Source organism: Alosa sapidissima, chromosome 1 (genome assembly GCF_018492685.1).
Source record: "Alosa sapidissima isolate fAloSap1 chromosome 1, fAloSap1.pri, whole genome shotgun sequence".
NCBI lineage: Eukaryota > Metazoa > Chordata > Actinopteri > Clupeiformes > Clupeidae > Alosa > Alosa sapidissima.
This window is the reverse complement of record NC_055957.1, coordinates 30,796,315-30,815,189: the sequence shown is the minus strand read 5'-3', so window position 1 is coordinate 30,815,189 and position 18,875 is coordinate 30,796,315. Positions and strand designations below refer to the sequence as shown.

The window sequence follows — 18,875 nt, the reverse complement described above, 5'->3', positions numbered from 1 at the left end:
CCTGCCTAGAAAATCATCTTGTCTTAATCTGCATTGCCATTTGGACTTGTTTTGAATACACAGGCCACAAGAAGTAATTAGGGATCTGTTTTTGTTGGCTCACTTTTACTCACGACATGCTATCCGGCAGCGAAGGATTCCATTCACTATGCTAAGATAAGCTAGCAGTGGCGTTGCCGGACTAAGACAATGCATGCACTGAGACAAAAATGCTTTTACCCACTTATCTAACTCTAGGGGAGACGGTGAATAACCCAGTTTCATAAAACGGTGGCGTGTTTCTCTAACTGTGCAAAGTTTTATTAACATTATACAACCCCCTTGAGAGATCACGTAAAACACTGTATGACAAATTGTATGACCTCACGTGACCCCAAGTGTAGGAGGGATGCCCAAGTTCCTGAGCACTCACTGATAGTTCTGTGAATGCATCATACAGCATGTTGAGATCATGATCATTACAGTCTCTTATCAGACTCCCATCAAAGCTTGACTGAGTTCATCACCTATGATGACAGAGAGCCATGGCAAATGTGCACTAAACACAAATGAGCTCAGTAGCCTCTGGCTTCATATTTGCAAGGCTGCAGTTTTTAGTTTACTTTTCCAGCCGACATACCACAAGTACTAACATCTTCAATTTAGTGTTATTGTTTAGGATATACACAGTATATCCTAATAGCTCTTTTGGTAAAGTGACTCAAAATGTTGACTTAGATGTTACATCTAGGGCTGCTCGATTATGGCAAAACTCATAATCAAGATTATTTAGTTTAATATTGAAATTGCAATTATTTAACATGGTTACTCAATAATTACGGAAACTATCAATTTCCTGGATTATTAAAACATTAAACTGAAAAACAAATGAAAAAATGTAAAAAAAAGGTTTAATACAACAGCTTCCACTGTAAAGCAAAGAGGTGTGCAGGATTTTTTTACCTCAAGACTAAACGAGAGCATTATTACAAATTATTAACAGATTATGGCAAAATAACTGTTGTTGTCATAATCATTGAAGTCATAATTGTAACAAAAAATTTGATTAATTGTACAGCCCTAGTAATAACATGTTACATTAATATAGAGCTTTATCTAGATACCCAAACACTTTACAATTGGGGTGAGCCTCACTTCAACTACTAACAACGTGTAGCCCCCAACCAGCTTGCAATAGCAAACACCACCAAAACAAACAGAGCATTCAGTCCCTTATTTCGTGTACATCTTTCAATTACTGTATTTAAGTTTAAGTTACTTTTAATGAGTCCATTAGATGTTTCAAGATATTTTGCTTAGCCTGTTTCCATCTAAAAAAACATGACCATGTAGGTAATTGGTCTGACCTGAGAACAGCCAACTTAAAGGAGAATTCCGGTGTGATATTGACCTAAAGTGTATCAAAACATGATACCGAGTGTGAACGTATGTCTCATAGCCCATCTCGGCTTGTCCCCTGCACTCCAAAATCTGGCGCTAGTTAGCCGATGCTACCAACATCTTTTTCAATAGTGGTGCTTCGGCATCGGGCTAGCCATGCAAATAAATCACTGTTTTACACCCATTTACGAGGCTCAATGTATCTCCACACTTCATTGGTAGACTTCCGAGGGCCCTGACATTTAAAACGAGACATTGAGAACTTTGAAAAAGCACTGGTAGTTTACTTACAAGACGATTTATACAGACAGTATCTTCACGAAGTTTAGCGTTTGCAGCCATCTTGAATTTAGTCACGATAAGTCAAGCAACGAGTAAGAATGAACAGGTATGATAAGGGATCAGATTCCAAAAATAATTCAGTGGAAATGCATGGATTCCAGTTGCTGCTACTGGAAGAAACTGGAATCCATGCATTTCCACTGAATTATTTTTGGAATCTGATCCCTTATCATACCTGTTCATTCTTACTCTTTGCTCGACTTATCGTGACTAAATTCAAGATGGCTGCAAACGTTAAACTTCGTGAAGATACTGTCTGTATAAATCGTCTTGTAAGTAAACTACCAGTGCTTTTTCAAAGTTCTCAATGTCTCGTTTTAAATGTCAGGGCCCTAGGAAGTCTACCAATGAAGTGTGGAGATACATTGAGCCTCGTAAATGGGTGTAAAACAGTGATTTATTTGCATGGCTAGCCCGATGCCGAAGCACCACTACTGAAAAAGTTGTTGGTAGCATCGGCTAACTAGCGCCAGATTTTGGAGTGCAGGGGACAAGTCGAGATGGGCTATGAGACATACGTTCACACTCGGTATCATGTTTCAATACACTTTAGGTCAATATCACACCGGAATTCTCCTTTAATAACAGCTGACAGACATGTAAAAGCAGCCTAAATGATAACCGAAATGCTGATTCTTCAATATGCATCAGTGGAGTGCCCCAATAATGAGTCCTGCTGCTGCATAACCATGCTCCATCAAAACATACCAGCACCACTTCCATTAGTGCAACACAAAAAAACACTGGTTCAAAACAAAGTCTTTCCTTTAAACATCCGGTAAGCAATGCATGCTCATGGAAAACAGTGGACGACACTCAGACGAAAGACTCCTCAAGCTCTCTCCAGCTATGGAGGGCAGGAGGGGCCACACTACAAGGTCACGGAGGCTGCTCCTCCTTCTTGTGAGGGGTATCTGTGGATCTGGCTGGCTGTCTAGGCCATGTGGGCTGGGCTGGGCTGCAGCCTGTGGCTTTGTCCAGGCAGACACCAGATCCTGGAGAGGAAACCTGAGCCTTGCACATCACCTGGAGGAGCCTCTACATTAATGATGAGACTGAGGGCCCTGAGTGTAAAATCCAAAAGTCATATCTCTCTCTATGTGTGTGTGTGTGTGTGTGTGTGTGTGTGTGTTGCACAAGTTCACACAACCCACACTGGCATAAGAAGATAAAGAACACTCATGGCCCACAGTGATTTACTGCAGCTTCACCTCACCACTAATCGAGGACCTACAGCACAAGCCAAAAACACCAGACACCACTAGGACTAGGACTACTTTCCAGTGCCTGTCTTCATTGGCCTGAATGGGGAAATAGAACCTGTAATTTCACTAGGTTCTTAACAGAGACATTAGCCACGTGCCCAACTGTTACACTTGAGTCTGGAAGTTGAAAACAAGACACTAGACACGGCAACACTGCTACGGAGTAGTACTACAATGTTGGCCTGATTCAGAATGCCTTTTCAGATTCCCTCCAAAGAGGGAAGAGTTCTCTTTTTTTAGAAAAATGTCCTGGGCTTCCTTCACATATTGAGAGGGAAGAGTTCTTTTCTTTTTTTTTTAGAAAAATGTCCACACAGCCAGATGACTTGACTCTACAATACTCTCTCAATACCACGTCCCTGTCCAATGCTCTGTTGTGGCTGTGGTGTAGCATGACCCTTATCTGCCTTTGGAGGCTGCTCTGTTTGTTTGGGGTGTGCATTTCCTCCCACACACATAAACAGTACTGTATGTATTGAATGTATTGCTTTGAAAGCTCCACCCTCAACTCCAAAAGCCATCCCCAACGGCCCATCATGACAGGCAATTAAAACCACAGCTTATGTTGGCGGACTTTCCAATCAAACACTTTGTTAGAGTGATACTAGAAACAAAGTGGAGTGACGCTGCTGACGGTAATCCCCTGCTTTGGTAAATGAGAGCTGCTCATTCCACAACGGAGTATGTGTGTGAATGAGAGTGTGGGGGAGGAGTATAATGATTATGGGGAGAGCGTCAGTTTTTACATTTCTGGTATTAAGGAAATAGAAAGGTTCATACAGTTTGATGCACAAAAATGGCTGCCTGCTCTGCCTGTCCTGTCCCTCTACGATGTTAACCACCAAACATTCAAATTTAACAATGTATCTGGTGGGGTGGGGTCATTAATGTTGAGTAAACAAACAGTGGCTACTGCAGGAAGAGCTGTGAAACTGGATTCTGCTATCAACTGTAACAGGTTTGTTGTGCATAAAAACTGGCTTAAAATAGTCCTCATGCCCTTTCTGCTGCAAAACTGCTGGATGACACTGAACACACACAGAATCAAGACAGGACAAATAAAAGACATTTAAAAACAATTTAACTACATTGAAACATTAGCATTACTTCATCACACACACACACACACACAGACATTAAATGATCAATGTAATGGCCGTAGTGAGTGAATATGACTGAAAGTGACTATGAGCATGAGGCTGGCGAGGGCTACTCTCAGGCTCTGACGTCCGTGGATTACAAGAGCCAGCAGCCAACAGCCATTAACCATTAACTACAGCGCTCATTAACCAAGCTCATTCAAGCCCCTCTTACAGCCCATCAATCGGGATGATGTCCACACCAAACACACGGGGTCAGGGCATCATCATCTAAAGTGAAAATAACAGCCACATCTTCAGATGGCTCTTTAAAATGTCCTGCTGCAGTGAACCATGATGTGCTGCACCAGTTTCAGAGCCCACTGTCTGGAGCGTTCCAGGCTGCCTGCGCATCACGGCCAATCACACTGCTAGGAAATGTGCCCCATGTAACACATCCTGTTTCACACAGCAACGCTCATTTAACTGGATACTGTTAGAAAGTATCCAGGATAATACAGATCTAGCCTGGCTGGTGCGGAGAGCCCCTGCTGCTGCTTAAGGTGAGGTTTGACATTCTAATCCCATACCCTTTCTGTCAAATTCAGTAAAGTGCACATCAAGGTCCTCTGTCCGTTCAGCACACTAAACACACTCTAGCCTAGTGTTGGTACACAGTCCTGGAACTGTTCATGGAAACAAACACAGTGAGCAAGCCACAGACATAATAAATCCCAGCCTGTACTACTAGTTAATGGTTTATCATCACCCATAGTGGCTGACAGTGCACTTCTTCGGTCAGCCTGAATGTGGAACGTATCAGCTGGTCCTCTGCCTTCTTGGGTGTGACACACATTCCTGATAGAGGGAGTGGAGAGATATTTCACTAGTCGATTTTTTCTCATTGACAAATGCTAAAAAGTGGCTGGGGTCAAACTGATGTCAATACAACTAGCCTGAAATCAGAGCAGCTGTGATTCTTCATCATGGAAATTGATGTATTTTGAAAGCTGAACGTAAAAGCTGTCACAGTGTCCAATCAGCTCTCTTACTTAACATATCAATTCAGTCCAACACTAAGCATCAACTCTGACTAATTAGCCTTCACTCAGAGCCAAAGAGGGTAAATAGTCTGGTTGGTCACAGCAAATCAGATTGTACTCTGCACTCTTCCAACAGGCATGGCTCTGATACTGATCAGAATGCCCCTGTCCTAATTGTGTCTCTACTCTTGCACTTGAAGGCAAATGACATAAGGAATCTAAATTCAATTCTCCTACACACAGCTTAATCACAGCTTTGGGAAACAGCCCATGTGATGTAATAGAATATCTAAACTACCTTCCATTAAGGCTCTTTCTTGGTTTACACCAAAACTCCTGGGATCTGTGGAAATGGAACAATCAGAGATCTCGGCACAGATGCTAAATAGGCCACACTACAGGAAGTAGGGAGTACCGGACAGGAAATGGCCTTCATTACTGTGGAAGATTGGGCTGCAGGGAAACGGGAGAGGCAGCCATAGTGGTCACGCCTCAGACAGGACAACAGCTCTACAGCAGAATCCAGAGAGACGCAACCGATAGTTTTCCACTGATGGATGAGAAATGGATCCAGAGACAGATGGACTCACAGAAAAACATCAAATCAGTCGCACCATGCCTACATAATTAACAATGGGCAACCATGTGTTAAGCATTTCATTGAAAACATGGAGGATGTTCAGTTCATTTCTGACTAACGCGCGCGCGCACGCACACACACGCACACACACACACACACATTATTGACTGTGCCTACATTAAAATACAATTGAGAACACAATGGTTTAAATAAAACATGCATTGCTCAACAGACAACTGATAAGTAATATTGCTATTTTCAAGTTCCAATAAGTCCAGACTACTAGCTTACAACATGCGTAATAGGATGTTAAATAGAGAACATTAAATATGCAAGGCTCAGTGGTCACAACAGGATCAGGAAGACACAAATGTGTGCTGTGTAAACCTCTCTCCCTGCTTCCTAAGACCAGACCGAGCAAGCTGAGAAGTGTCGCCAAGGCTTCCTGCTCCCCCCCAGAGTCTCACGTAAACAAGGGACTTGGCTAAGCGAAGCTCACAACCCTGTTGTTGTTTTCGTCACCCTGCAGTCACCTCTGCATCCTGACAAGGCTTCAAGAGCCCTGCTCCCACAACACTGTCTTGAGTTTTAAACAACACAGTCATAGGGGGAAAGGACAGAGGAGGAGCGACCTTCATTTATTGCAAAAGTACTAATTTCCGCCCCATTTCATTGGAAATTTTAATTGATTAACCTTACATTTTTCCATAGCGAGAAATGTGTAGAATAGATGTGGACAAAATCTGGTTTGGCTCTTAACGGGAGCATTTACTGACTAAAATACCTGTTTTGTTTACCATGCTCGGAGTTTGGTACTGGGCTGGTGGGTGCCCTAATTCTGTCCACTCACTCGGTCCATCAAGGTGCTATGATGGACATTAAAATAGAGCTGAATTGAAAGCCACATTCAGACTCATTATTATCCTCCCGAGACCCATACCTCACTGGGCAATCAGCGCATTAGCTCAGATCAGTGGAGAACTAAAGAAACTTGGGGAGAAACTCAAGAGGGAAACAAATTAACGTTTGACCAAGAATTTTCGTTGCAAAATCAAAATTCCACTCGAGCTCCAAACTTCGAGCTAACTTGCATTTCTTTAGGAATTCGCCATCCTGTTTTATATAGAAATGAATATTAAGTGACACATACAAGTAAAAGGACGAAAATAGGAAATAGGTGACCGTCCGATACTTAAGTGCTAGTACAATGACCTGCTGGACAGCAGTGCAACAAACAACAGTTTACAATGTCACTTGTCCAGCAGGTCTTTTGAAACCAGGACACACACCAATTTCACTGACATTAACATACCATAGACAACATGACTATGTCCCTTAGGACTACAGACTGATTGGCATGGCTCAGCCATGCTATTTCCCAAAGCTTCTCTAGAGATAGGAGTGTGAACCTGGCTGCCACACATGCAGGTGATTCCAGAGGCGTGAAAGGCATCCAAGGTCAGTGGAGCACAAACCTCAGGCTACAACGTAAGACGATACAACCTTAACAACACAGCTGCAACACACACTGTTGCAAACAGTTCAGCAAGGTCAGGAAGTCGGTCAGAAGATGCTCACAATGGTTCAAAAGTGCTTCTGTATCATCATGGCTCTTGCTAGCACAAACAGAATTGATTCCTAAAAAGACAGTGGTCTGGACACTGCACGTGTGAGAAAGAGCCGGAGCAGATGAGAGCACGGGAGTGGTCGTGGTCGTGAGGGCACAGCAGGCTCAGTGCTAACTATTTCTATGTTTACTATTGAGACTCACCATCTGAGCTGAGGTGTTTCACGGCCACAGGAAGAAGGGACACAACATAGCTAAACACTCACGGCACTGAGTAGAAATAATGGTAAGTAGTATAAGTATATATACTCTTTTGATCCCGTGAGGGAAATTTGGTCTCTGCATTTATCCCAATCCGTGAATTAGTGAAACACCCTCAGCACACAGTGAACACACAGTGAGGTGAAGCACACACTAATCCCGGCGCAGTGAGCTGCCTGCAACAACAGCGGCGCTTGGGGAGCAGTGAGGGTGCCTTGCTGAAGGGCACTTCAGCCGCTTCCTACTGGTCGGGGTTCGAACCGGCAACCCTCCGGTTACAAGTCCGAAGCGCTAACCAGTAGGCCACAGCTGCCCCAATAATACGTCCACTACAACTCAATAATACGTCCACTACAAATCAACTCAACTGCATATGTGAACAACAAGAATAGGGACACAGCCATCGTCTCTTTCACTGTGTGCTTGACATTCCCACTCCATTTGTAGAAGAAGGGAGGCTGTGTGACTCTTTGTGACATGCTTGTACTTATACTCATGAGGGTCTCCCTTAGTTTACTGACAGTTGCGTATGAATATGGAGTAGGCTATCTTTCCAGTTCTAGGTCATGTGCAGACTAAAGCTACCGTGTGACAGAGGAGGGTATCAACACGAGAGAAAGAAGAACAAAAGAACACACAGAGACAGAACGCAAGAGAAAAACAGGTCAAGGGTACAGCTCAGCTCCTGGTCAACAGCCTTATGCTGGCTCCAGCAGAGACAGCAGCCTCTTGATTAAAGATTACCTTCCAGTCTAAGGATCTGGGAAACAGAACAGGAGGACGTCCTTTTTGCAATTCAACAGAAAATGGAGATCAATTAATTACCTATGAATTCTATAATTACAAAATCTAGGTCTATCTCTTCAGAAGGAGAATAGACCATGTATGTTCCACAGCTGTCTAAAATAGAAGTTAACGCGGCATCAGTTGCATGTGTGCCACATGTGACATTTAAAAGCAAGCATGGGCACGCACTCACACACACACACACACACACTGACCAATCAAGTTTGCTTGATGTGGCTTGAAAAACTGGCTTTTATAGTGGCATTGTGCAAATTTAGTAGGACAAAGACACTGGCTCGGCTAACCAAACAGACAAACAGTGTTTCAATGGGCTAATTTGCCTGCAGATTCTAAATCAACAGAATTTTTCATATCACAATATCGACGGTGATGTTTTTATTTATTTATTTTTTGCATTTTGTATTTTTTGTCTTGCATTGCAGGTAGCAACTAGCAAATATCATGGCCTGATTAAAGAACATCAATGCACAAAAGTATTATGGTGAATGTATTTTAGAACTGCATAGGGTGAATAACTAATTCTCAAATCATGTCCAAGCCTTGTGATCGCAATATGATGATAGACAGTGACAAACGGCTCCATCACCAAGTCCTCCTCAGATCGTGGCCTCTAATATTTAAGAGTGATTTTTTAAAATGGGCCCAGAAATGCCCATGGTCTCCATCAGAATACATGAATGTCAGAATGTTGAGATTAATACTTCACCTGCCAAGTAGGCCATACTCAAAGTTTTAAATATTCTGGCAAAAATGAAACAAAATCTAAAACCTAAATCTTAATAAGATGCCATCCCATGCCTATCTGCTATAATACCAATTCCAGTTAAATCGGTCATCCTGGTAACTGACTAGAAGACACTGTCGTTCTTCAGTCAATATATTTGTTTGTAACCTGGATTATCATTGAAAAGTGGCTGTGAAGTTATTCTTTCTGGACTGGTGTAGTGTGTGTGTGTGTGTGGTGTCAGAACTGTAGTGTGTGGCAGGCAGTCAGAGGGCATCTGGGTGACTACAGGACATTCTATGCCAACCTGTCAGCACAAGAGCACAGCCTGGAGCTGGAGTAGCATTATCTGATCCCCCACACTGGACACAGAATGGCACCGTCACAGCATTCAAGTAGTCAGAAAAGATGCGCACAAAAAACACAACCACAAACACATAAACCTGTGTGATGGAACATCCCAAGCATTCCCAGTCATTAAGCTGTGCTGCATCACTGATCTGAAGGCACACGCCATTTCTACCAAAAGCACAAATAACAGCTGTTGTACGGAAAACCACAGACTGACCAGAATGCCATACAGCAAGACTGTAGTCTAATAGATACTGGCAATCATCATATGTGTCATGACTTATGTTGTGGCTATAAGGCAGGTGTGCATGTTCCCATTTTAGCCACAGTTTTTGGCGAATACATTTCAACAAAAGGATTTCATTTGCATGTGTCACAGAAAGGGACAAGAGAGCAAGAGAGAGACAGAAGTTTGGAGATGTAAGCAGACGGATCTGATAAAGCTATTTAAAGCAGTTAGCAATGCTCTACTTAAGAAAACCTCATTTTTCTCCTGAGAAACCTGCCTCAAAGGAAGACCCGTGCCATCCATATAAACTGTCAACTAAGAGCAAAGAAAAACACAGTGCCTACATCAAAGATGTATATTCCAATTTGAGTGAAAAACATGGTGCCTGAAGACAAAAGATCATTTCTGCCAGAGTCCAAGAGAGGGCCGATATTTAGGCTTTAGGTGAATGGTATCACATTTCGGGCAGCTGTTGGTATCCCTTACGAGAGCAGCAGAATGGTGAGGTAGAAGCATCAAATATTTACTAAACCTCAGGAGAGAATTTAGTTTTTAAATTATCATCTGATAATTTAGTGGCAGTCTTATATCCTAGTAAAAAGTATGAAGGTGAAAAGTCTGCTGAAACTACTTTTCTAGCATATCCACAAAGCACAGTGCACATCACTGCTTTAATAGAAGTTTTGAAAGAGACTGAAAAGAAATCTTATGTACCCCTGAGCTCATCAGTCACCCTTAGGCATGACCTTACATGGTTTCCATGACAACTCACAAAGGTAAATGAATAATTTTGTTGTACCACCACCACCAAAGCCCACCCCACCCCCGACACACAGACACACACACACATTCTGTCCACCCCAACTTCATATTTCAGAATGCAGTTAAGGGCATGAGATAAATAGATCACACTTTTCACAGATATTCACAAACGGCTATAATCATGCAGCCATTAGATCATTTTGCCAACAATATCTAATTTGTCCTAAAATTGTTGAGAATTGCTCTAAAACTTAAACTGTTTACCATGTTGTTAGTCGCTTTGGCTAAAAAAGCGTCAGCCAAATGTAATGTAATGTAATGTAATGTAATGTAATTTGTGTGATTATACCATCAGATTATGTGACTGGAAGCATCCTCTGCCTCAGGGCAATGTGTGTGTGTCAACTGAAGGTCAGACAATGTGTTAGCTTGGTTTACTTCCTCAAAGCGAGACACATTTGCTCTTTTGCACAAACTCATACAATCATTATGATTCATTAAAAGCAATTTTCAATTCATATATTTGTCCACTGTCCAATGGTGAATCATCCGTTAATACTCTCTTCAGAGGAGGAAGTTTCAGAACTCTGTGAGGAATTAGATTAGCGTTGAACTATAAATAAACAGCAAAGGACTAAGAGGAAGAGAGAAAGAGAGGAATAAAACAGAGCACAGTGAGAGTGGCATGGAAAACCAGACACTGAAATAGAGAAGTGCATCTAAAAGTGGGAAGATGTGTGAATACACTAGGATACTGTGTGCCCACTAAGCTCTAAACCTCACTGGCACCACGTGTCTACAATGTCCCATCAAAACAGCTGAGGCCATGTTCTCAGAATTATTTTTGTGTCTTGGACAATCACAGCTAAGATACTAAGTTCTTTCTCTATGACACAATAGATCTGACGAGTTCAAATACATATAGTGCTACTAGTAGGCTACTTTTGCCTTGTTGTTCCAAGAGAATCTTTGGGCCTAGCAGAAAAGGCCTTGTTTTGCTTTACTGGAGCAAGATTCTTGCGGTCAGATCCTTTGATAGCGTCATCTCTGAGCCCAGGTTGGGAAAAAACAGAGCACAGCATGGTCCTCCCTACTCAGCAACCTGGCCATAGGGAGTCCAACAGTGGTTGGGATGAACACTGTAAACGTGTGTTGTGTTGCCACAGTGACAAAGCAGTTTTGTAGGTTGTATGTCCTCCTCCTCCTCCTGCTGCTGCTGCTGCTCTCTGCCCACCCCAATCCCACACCCATTGTGTCAGCTCAGCTACTCTCATCTTACTTCCTCATTGGTTTTCATTCATTCTGGTACCAATGCTCTACAGTGTCCATGTGTAGGCCTAACACTTCATTTGTGGGCTTTCCTTATCAATTAAAAAAGAAATATGTTTAGGCTACTTAACTACTGTATAGAGTGGAAAAAAAATGTTTTTCTTTCAAAATATGAGGAAGCAATGTAAAAACAATTAGCTTACATTAATGTTATGGCTGAGCTTTCTCTTCCAGGAAATTCCCAAACAAGTAAAATATTATGACTTTACCTTAACAAAGACATTCTACACAAATTGTTCACTGAGAGGGAAATATCTACTGCGGTGTAGGCTAGGCCATAGGTTACATTTGATTAACAATAAACAATATTAGCATAGCCAACCGCTTTAGTCTACGTTATATTACAACAAGCATAGCTTAATACCTCTCTCATGATGACTGGACCACCAAATAGGCTGATACCTGGTTAGATTATGCTACCTTGCATCAATTAGGCCTAATCTTTTCAAATAATCAAAACGCAACTTAACTACAGCAAGGTACCCTAGGCCTACTATGAAATAGATAGCCTAGCGGTGTTGAAATGTGTAGGCTTATTGCCCTACTGTTTTATTACCCAAAGATTTCTTTTGAGAAATGGCATTTCCTTGTTCGCAGAATAGGCTGCACTGAGATATCTTAAGCCAAATTTCCAATAGATGAGGCAAGTGTGTAATTCGGGATAGCTGAGTAGAAGAAATGAACGACTATTTAAAGTAACCAACTCGTAATCAGCTTACCAGATTGAAGACGGTCTCCACAATGTCCCGGTTCGAAACTTCCCCAACATCTACTAGGCCCGCAAGGACAGCAAATTTCATTCGTATTCCTCGTATAGGAATTGCAGGATTGAGCGACATTGTGGCCAGTCTCTCGTCCTTGCCACTGTCCCCAGTTTGTGAAGTAGACGGTGTCTCCTCGCTAGCCATTGCTAAAGAGGGGCAGGTGGTAGTAACAGGTAAGGCACCTGTTCGACCTGTAGGCGGTCACCGGAGAGTCGATGGAAAAACACTTGGATATGCTCCTTCTCCCTTGTCAAGTAAGCACCCTTGAAACAAAACAAAATGTTTTCCTCTCCATCCAAAACAGCCCTGGATGTCACAAAAAGCCTATCGCAGTGTGCAAGGTTGCTATGAAAGCTTCAAGGTAGGAATTGAAGTCAGAGACACTGCAACATTGGAGTTGTCACAGCGATTCCGCCGAAGTCCAGTTTCTACTGTCTAGTTGAAACTTGATAACAGCCTGTGTCGAAAAACTGAACCGGCAGTCGCAGCATACAAATTGTCGTTTCCCAACACCGGCAGCCGGCACAACTAAGCTATAAGATTAACATCCATTCAGGCGCTCTGTCAAAATTCGTGAACAGGAAACCGCGACTCACATTTCGGCGACAGGCTGCAAGAGAACTTACTGCTAGATGACAGTGTCTCAGACAGGTAAAAGGAGCGTGGCTGTAGCGAAACTCCCAAATCTAAGGCAAGTCTAAGGGCAACCCTGTCCACACCGGTCAGAGGACAAGAGTCCACTTCGTTTCCCCGGAGAAAACTACTATGTTTGAGACAGGTCTCAGCAATAACCCATTTACAGCGTCATCTCTTCCTCATTCACCTCCTGCAACAGCCCGTCTCCGCCATGACAGTGTTCTCTCTCGATCTAGCTGAGCATGCGCAGTTGGTGTCAAAATGTTAAAGTAGACTGGCTCAGGTGTGTCCCAGGTAAGAGTTGCTGGTTAGTTATTCGGGGTCTAGTGACTGTGAGAAAAATATTTACTTGCATTATTCTCATTGGGGTGAAAGGAGAAATTAGAAATCACGCTCTATCAGATTATAGCGTAGGCATGATTATATTACAAATTAGATATTAGAATTAAGTTAGTGTAGCACTAACATTTTATTGAATATGCCGCCTATTCCAAAATTTTCGGCTAGTTAAAATATATTTTAAAAATCATATATGTACATAAGGAGTCCTAGCCCATTTCCACTGCGCTATTAATGAACTGAACGCAGGGATGATGAGATAACAAGGCTGAGAGAATATGCTATGATGTGCAACAATATATCCTTAAATGTGGAGACATACGATTTGCATGTGCCTAATTTTCCCTCCTAATGGGGTAATTAGATAAAAGAAGGAGAATAGATTAATTAATTAATGAAATTAATTCATTAATTAATTCATTCATTAATTAATAACTGCAATATTCCAGTGTGGAGTTGGTTGGGATGTTATATCTGTAAGTTGCATCAAAGTTGAAACCTTCGATGCGTTATGTTATATTACCAACCACGCGATGGTAGCAGTGTTCAAAAACAGCAGCATGTATTTATATCGCGAGACTTTCCAACTCTCAATCCCCGCTTAAGTCTCGCGGTACTTCCGTCCTTCCTCCTCTTTCACTCCCTGTGTTCAACATGGCAGTCGGCAAGAATAAGAGACTGACCAAAGGTGGCAAGAAAGGTGCCAAGAAGAAGATGTAAGTTATTTAATATACATCCTAAATGAGCGAATACAGTCTTTTAAGAATATTTGTGAAAATTGTGGTTTGAAAATGCGATGGATGAAGCCGATATTGAGAGGATTATCATGGGTGACGTACCCAGCAAGTCTGCTAGCGTAGCGTAAAGGATCCGGAGCAAGGGTTTCCCTGGTCGTTTCTCTTCGGCAATTTATTATAATGGTATACAACGTTGGAGGCATTTTACTTAGTCGAGTTACTTTGGAAGCTTCACTGGCATTCTGGCATTCTCTTGGTCGACATATAACTAGCTGAAGAAGTTTATCAACAATGTTACTCTGCCATTAAGCATGTTGGCAGCTCTGCGCCAATGTTAATGTTAGCTCTTGCATGGCTAATTTGCCGGCTTTCATAGAGTAAAATGGCTGAGAAGTTATTGCTCCTTTCCATGTGCAATCGTTTAACGTTAGCATATTTGGCTGCGTCAGAATGAAATGTACTTTTGTATAAACGTTAAAGCGGCTAATAACTTAACTCGGATGTCCTACCTGTTAAGTCCTCTGCTTAGCCAACTGGCTAGCTTGTGGCGGTCATTATACCAGGAGGAAGGTTTTATGGGAATTGTCAATATAGATGAAGCAATAACAGTGCATTGTTTTAGACTTAAACTATGCAATTTCTTTTCCCTTACAGCGTTGATCCTTTTTCCAAGAAGGACTGGTATGATGTCAAGGCACCAGCCATGTTCAACATCCGCAACCTGGGCAAGACTTTGGTCACCAGGACTCAGGGAACCAGTAAGTACTTCTTGAAGTTTGTGTGTTGAATGACTGTTAACTGCATTTTAGGTGGTCATTTCACTTTGGGAACAAGTGATGACAGCAGTTTCGGTCCCATATGAATGCCATTGATTACTTTTCAATGAGATCATCTGATGTTCCCTAGCTATGTGTTGTAACCCGTCTCCTTTAGTGTAGATGTGTTGTAGTAACCTTTTTTCTTAATATAGGAATTGCCTCTGATGGGCTGAAGGGTCGTGTTTTCGAGGTGAGTCTCGCTGACTTGCAGAACGACGAGGTCGCTTTCCGCAAGTTTAAGCTCATAACTGAGGACGTGCAAGGCAAGAACTGCCTCACTAACTTCCATGGCATGGACCTGACCCGTGACAAGATGTGCTCTATGGTCAAGAAGTGGCAGGTAAATCCACCTTGTGTTAGTCATGTTGTATTTGAGCAGACTGAGGTCCAATCTCAGTTTGGGTGGGTTTGAAATGTGCAAGTAGATGTGGTAGTTTGTTTTTATCCATATCTAAACAACCTAAATTAAGGGATTCTTTTGGGTGGGTTAAGGGTATCCATTAACCTTTTTTTAGACATTTTTTTTTTTTATGCATTGGCTGCATCATGCTAGAAGTTGTGTTGGTTACTAACCCTAAAATGCTTGAATACATTTAAGGTTGCTCTACATCTGAAACTGTATTCTACTTGTACTTTAACAGACCATGATTGAGGCTCATGTGGATGTGAAGACCACCGATGGGTATCTTCTGCGCCTATTTTGTGTGGGCTTCACCAAGAAGCGCACCAACCAGATCAGGAAGACCTCTTATGCTCAGCACCAGCAGGTTCGCCAGATCCGCAAGAAGATGATGGAGATAATGACCCGTGAGGTGCAGACCAACGACCTGAAGGAGGTGGTAAACAAATTGTAAGTAATGAAAACAGCAAATCTTTGGGCAGACTGAAATGCAATAATATTTAAGCCACGTCTACACATCTGCTATGTATTGTCAAACTATACTGATTGATATGGCATGAATCTTAAATTGCTGTTGGATTTGGGATTTCATGTCCGTTGGTTTTGGATGTAGAAGGTTGCCCTTATCAAATGTGTGGTTGCTGTTTGGTCTCAGGATCCCTGACAGTGTTGGCAAGGACATCGAGAAGGCATGCCAGTCCATCTACCCCCTCCATGATGTATTTGTCAGGAAGGTGAAGATGCTGAAGAAACCCAAGTTTGAATGTAAGTGACCTCAATGATTTCAGTTGATCACATTCATTATATAGTACTTTGTGCGGCAATGTGGCACTCTGTGAACTTGAAATATTCTGCTGCATCTTAATTTTGAGCCTGTAACTCCTCTACTCCTTTTATCTCCACTTATGTTAAACTTTGAGTACTTGTTTTACACCTAGTACTGCAACAAGACACCCCACCCCTTGGTCTGCTACCTCATTAACTATTATGTTTACCAACCAGTCTGTTATATCTTTAATGGCCTGACAGGGTACTCTATAGTAGATAATGGTCGTCTGGGAACAAGCAGTTCCAGTCCCTTAGTAACTAGTCCCCTTTAGTCAGGATGTTTTCCGGTGTTCCCTTGTGTGTTCTAACGGGTCCCGTGTGAATATGCTACTTTGTCAGGGTTGATATGTGATGTGGTCTGGTCTCTGGTAGTTGTGATGGGAGAGGCTCTGATGTGGCTCTCGTCCTGATATGTGTTCTGTTTGTAGTGGGCAAACTGATGGAGCTGCATGGGGAAGGCGGTACCAGCAGTGCAGCAGCCAAGCCCGCTGGCGAGGGAGGAGACACTGGAGTCAAGACGGAGCGCGCCGACGGCTATGAGCCCCCAGTTCAGGAGTCTGTCTGAGCTCAGATGTTGAATAAAAAAATGTAAATTTAAGTTGTCTAGGTTTTCCTTTTTTCAGTGTTGGGGATCTTGAATTGGAAGTTGTTTCAGCATACTACTAGATGTTCATTTCAATGGTAAGGCTCATTTTGTTCACTGTTAATGTGGGACCCAGATGTGATGGACCTTAACTTAAGAAATGGGTAAGAAAAATGGTAAAATGACTGCATTGGTTAAAGAGTACTGCTTATGAGATCTGAAATTATGCCCTTTCTAAATAAGACCCCGTTGGAGTTATGTGGAGTCAATTATATGTGGAGTCAATTATGTGATCCAGCACAGTATGTCGATACTAATCTGTTAAACTTTTCTGCTAGGCATCCCAGGGCCATGGCCAGCTGCTAAGCTCAATATACTTACTAGCTTTCTACATGGTGTCCTGATGGGTTAACCACTGAATGTTCTGAATTGGAGTCCTTTTGGATCTGATAAATTGTTCATTCAATACCCATTTATTCATCTCTCGCTCTAAAAAAAGTAAACATTTCTTGAATGCTACATGACTGTTCTGAAATCGTATACCCTTTATTATAAAGTAGGTTATGGAAATTCCGTTTTTTTGTCTGGGAAAGTCATGGAATTTTACATTTCACTGAGAGTGGGAACCCTGTAAATAAACTACAGCTTTGCAAGGGTATAGAGCACAATGGAATGTGCACAATCCTCAATGTGATGTACAGCAGCAGCAATGTGAAAGCAGGAGTAGTGAATGTGTGTGGGGAGAAAGGTGCGTCATTGTCCGTATGGGAAATTCAGAAGTACAGCAAAATCTTGACCGCTACAGTCTACACTGGCTCCATGTCAGGAGTTGAAGGTGTATCATCTTCACATGATTTCAAACCTGAATGCATCAGTGAGAAGTAGAGCAGCAGTCACATCAGGGCAGTTAAGGTGGTTGACATGTCAATATTGCAGCCTTTCTGTCAAGAATAAAGTAGGCATACTTGTAGCTGGATATAAGAATCGGTAACATTTATTTAAAGCTAGAATCAATATAAACATAAGTTGCCAAACTCACTATGGTTTACTTCTATGATGCCAAACATATGTTTCAATAATGAATGACTTGCAAATCTGATTATTAGAAAACATATCTTTGTTCTGGAGTGTAGGCTTACAATTCATTTTGTATGTGAACCTGTTTTAGTGCTCGCTCTTTCACTGCTGTTTGATGTTTGTCAGGCTCTTGTTGTACACATAACACATAGTGAGACACCTGGCTCTGAGCAGATATAAGGCAGGCGGTTTTATTGGTACCGTTGATTCATACTGATCCAAGATGTTTTTGTCAAATTCAGCAAATCGTTCCTCACAGCAATGAAGGGAGGGATGTAATTTCATTGCCTGCTGAGCTAAAACCATCCTTTCCAGAATTGCAGACTCCATTTCACAATGTCAGTTGTCTGCCCCCAAAGAGGTAGCCTACTAGAGGAATTGGTAGTCCCAGTATAGTTGGAACATAGGGAAACCTGTGATTCAATTCAAATCACTTCATGATGTCTCTTAATAGAACAATTTAAAAGGGCACGTGGAGTAACAGCAGCCATTCACATATGACAATAAGACACAATAAAGGACACACATAAAATGATGCAATAGAAAGAAAGAAATCCTTATATTGTACTATGCTATGTTCTAAAATGCATTGGAGAGTTGATTTTTAAAATAAAAGACCCATTAAAGTTCTCTAGAGCAGCAGAGTGGTATATTGCAGGAGTTGAGGAGCTGGACAGCCCTGGGGACAAGGGCCCTCTTCACTGTGTCCTGCAATCTGGGCAGCGAAGCTTGCGTCATGACTCCTGAAGGGTGCCGCTCAAACATGGGGAGCGGGATATGATGTAAAATCCTGCCAGCTTTTTTCACAGTCTGTTATTCACATAGGGTGGAGAAAGCTCCTACAAGGCAGCCAAAGATTTTTTAAATAAATTTGAACAAAGTTCAGCAGATTGTTCCTGTTTTGCAGGCTGATAAAGTGAAACCAGGTGAAGAAGAATGTCATGACACTTTCAATAAAAGAGTAACAATGTTGG

At 42.1% G+C, this 18,875-nt stretch overlaps 2 protein-coding genes and 1 non-coding gene across 10 annotated transcripts in view; 2 read left to right on the top strand and 1 right to left on the bottom strand.

Moving 5' to 3' along the window:
• lrba (LPS responsive beige-like anchor protein) overlaps nt 1-13,373 on the bottom strand; it is a 197,891-nt gene extending 184,518 nt beyond the window's left edge. For 5 of the 8 annotated variants that reach the window (XM_042065961.1, XM_042066115.1, XM_042066185.1 and 2 more), the window contains exon 1: nt 12,439-13,373. In XM_042065961.1, the coding sequence (XP_041921895.1) occupies nt 12,439-12,627 (189 nt within the window). In that variant the 5' untranslated portion in view covers nt 12,628-13,373. The remainder of the gene's footprint in view (nt 1-12,438) is intronic. The other 3 variants (XM_042066252.1, XM_042066333.1, XM_042066045.1) reach the window with 2 other exon arrangements.
• A 654-nt stretch (nt 13,374-14,027) lies between these two features.
• On the top strand, nt 14,028-16,839 carry rps3a (ribosomal protein S3A). Its single transcript, XM_042067206.1, has 6 exons — nt 14,028-14,174; nt 14,850-14,953; nt 15,166-15,353; nt 15,655-15,863; nt 16,069-16,178; nt 16,670-16,839. The coding sequence occupies exons 1-6, from the start codon at nt 14,113-14,115 to the stop codon at nt 16,804-16,806; spliced, it is 810 nt and encodes a 269-aa protein (XP_041923140.1). The 5' UTR covers nt 14,028-14,112; the 3' UTR covers nt 16,807-16,839.
• Nucleotides 15,024-15,095, top strand: LOC121681905. Its single transcript, XR_006022341.1, has one exon. It is a non-coding gene; the product is annotated as a small nucleolar RNA SNORD73 (small nucleolar RNA).
• Nucleotides 16,840-18,875: the final 2,036 nt, after the last annotated feature.

Coding starts and splice junctions, on each gene's coding strand:
- rps3a (XM_042067206.1), top strand. CDS start 14,113: ATGGCAGTCGGCAAGAATAAGAGACTGACCAAAGGTGGCAAGAAAGGT. Junction 14,175..14,849: donor AAAGGTGCCAAGAAGAAGAT/GTAAGTTATTTA, acceptor TTTCCCTTACAG/CGTTGATCCTTTTTCCAAGA. Junction 15,354..15,654: donor CTATGGTCAAGAAGTGGCAG/GTAAATCCACCT, acceptor GTACTTTAACAG/ACCATGATTGAGGCTCATGT.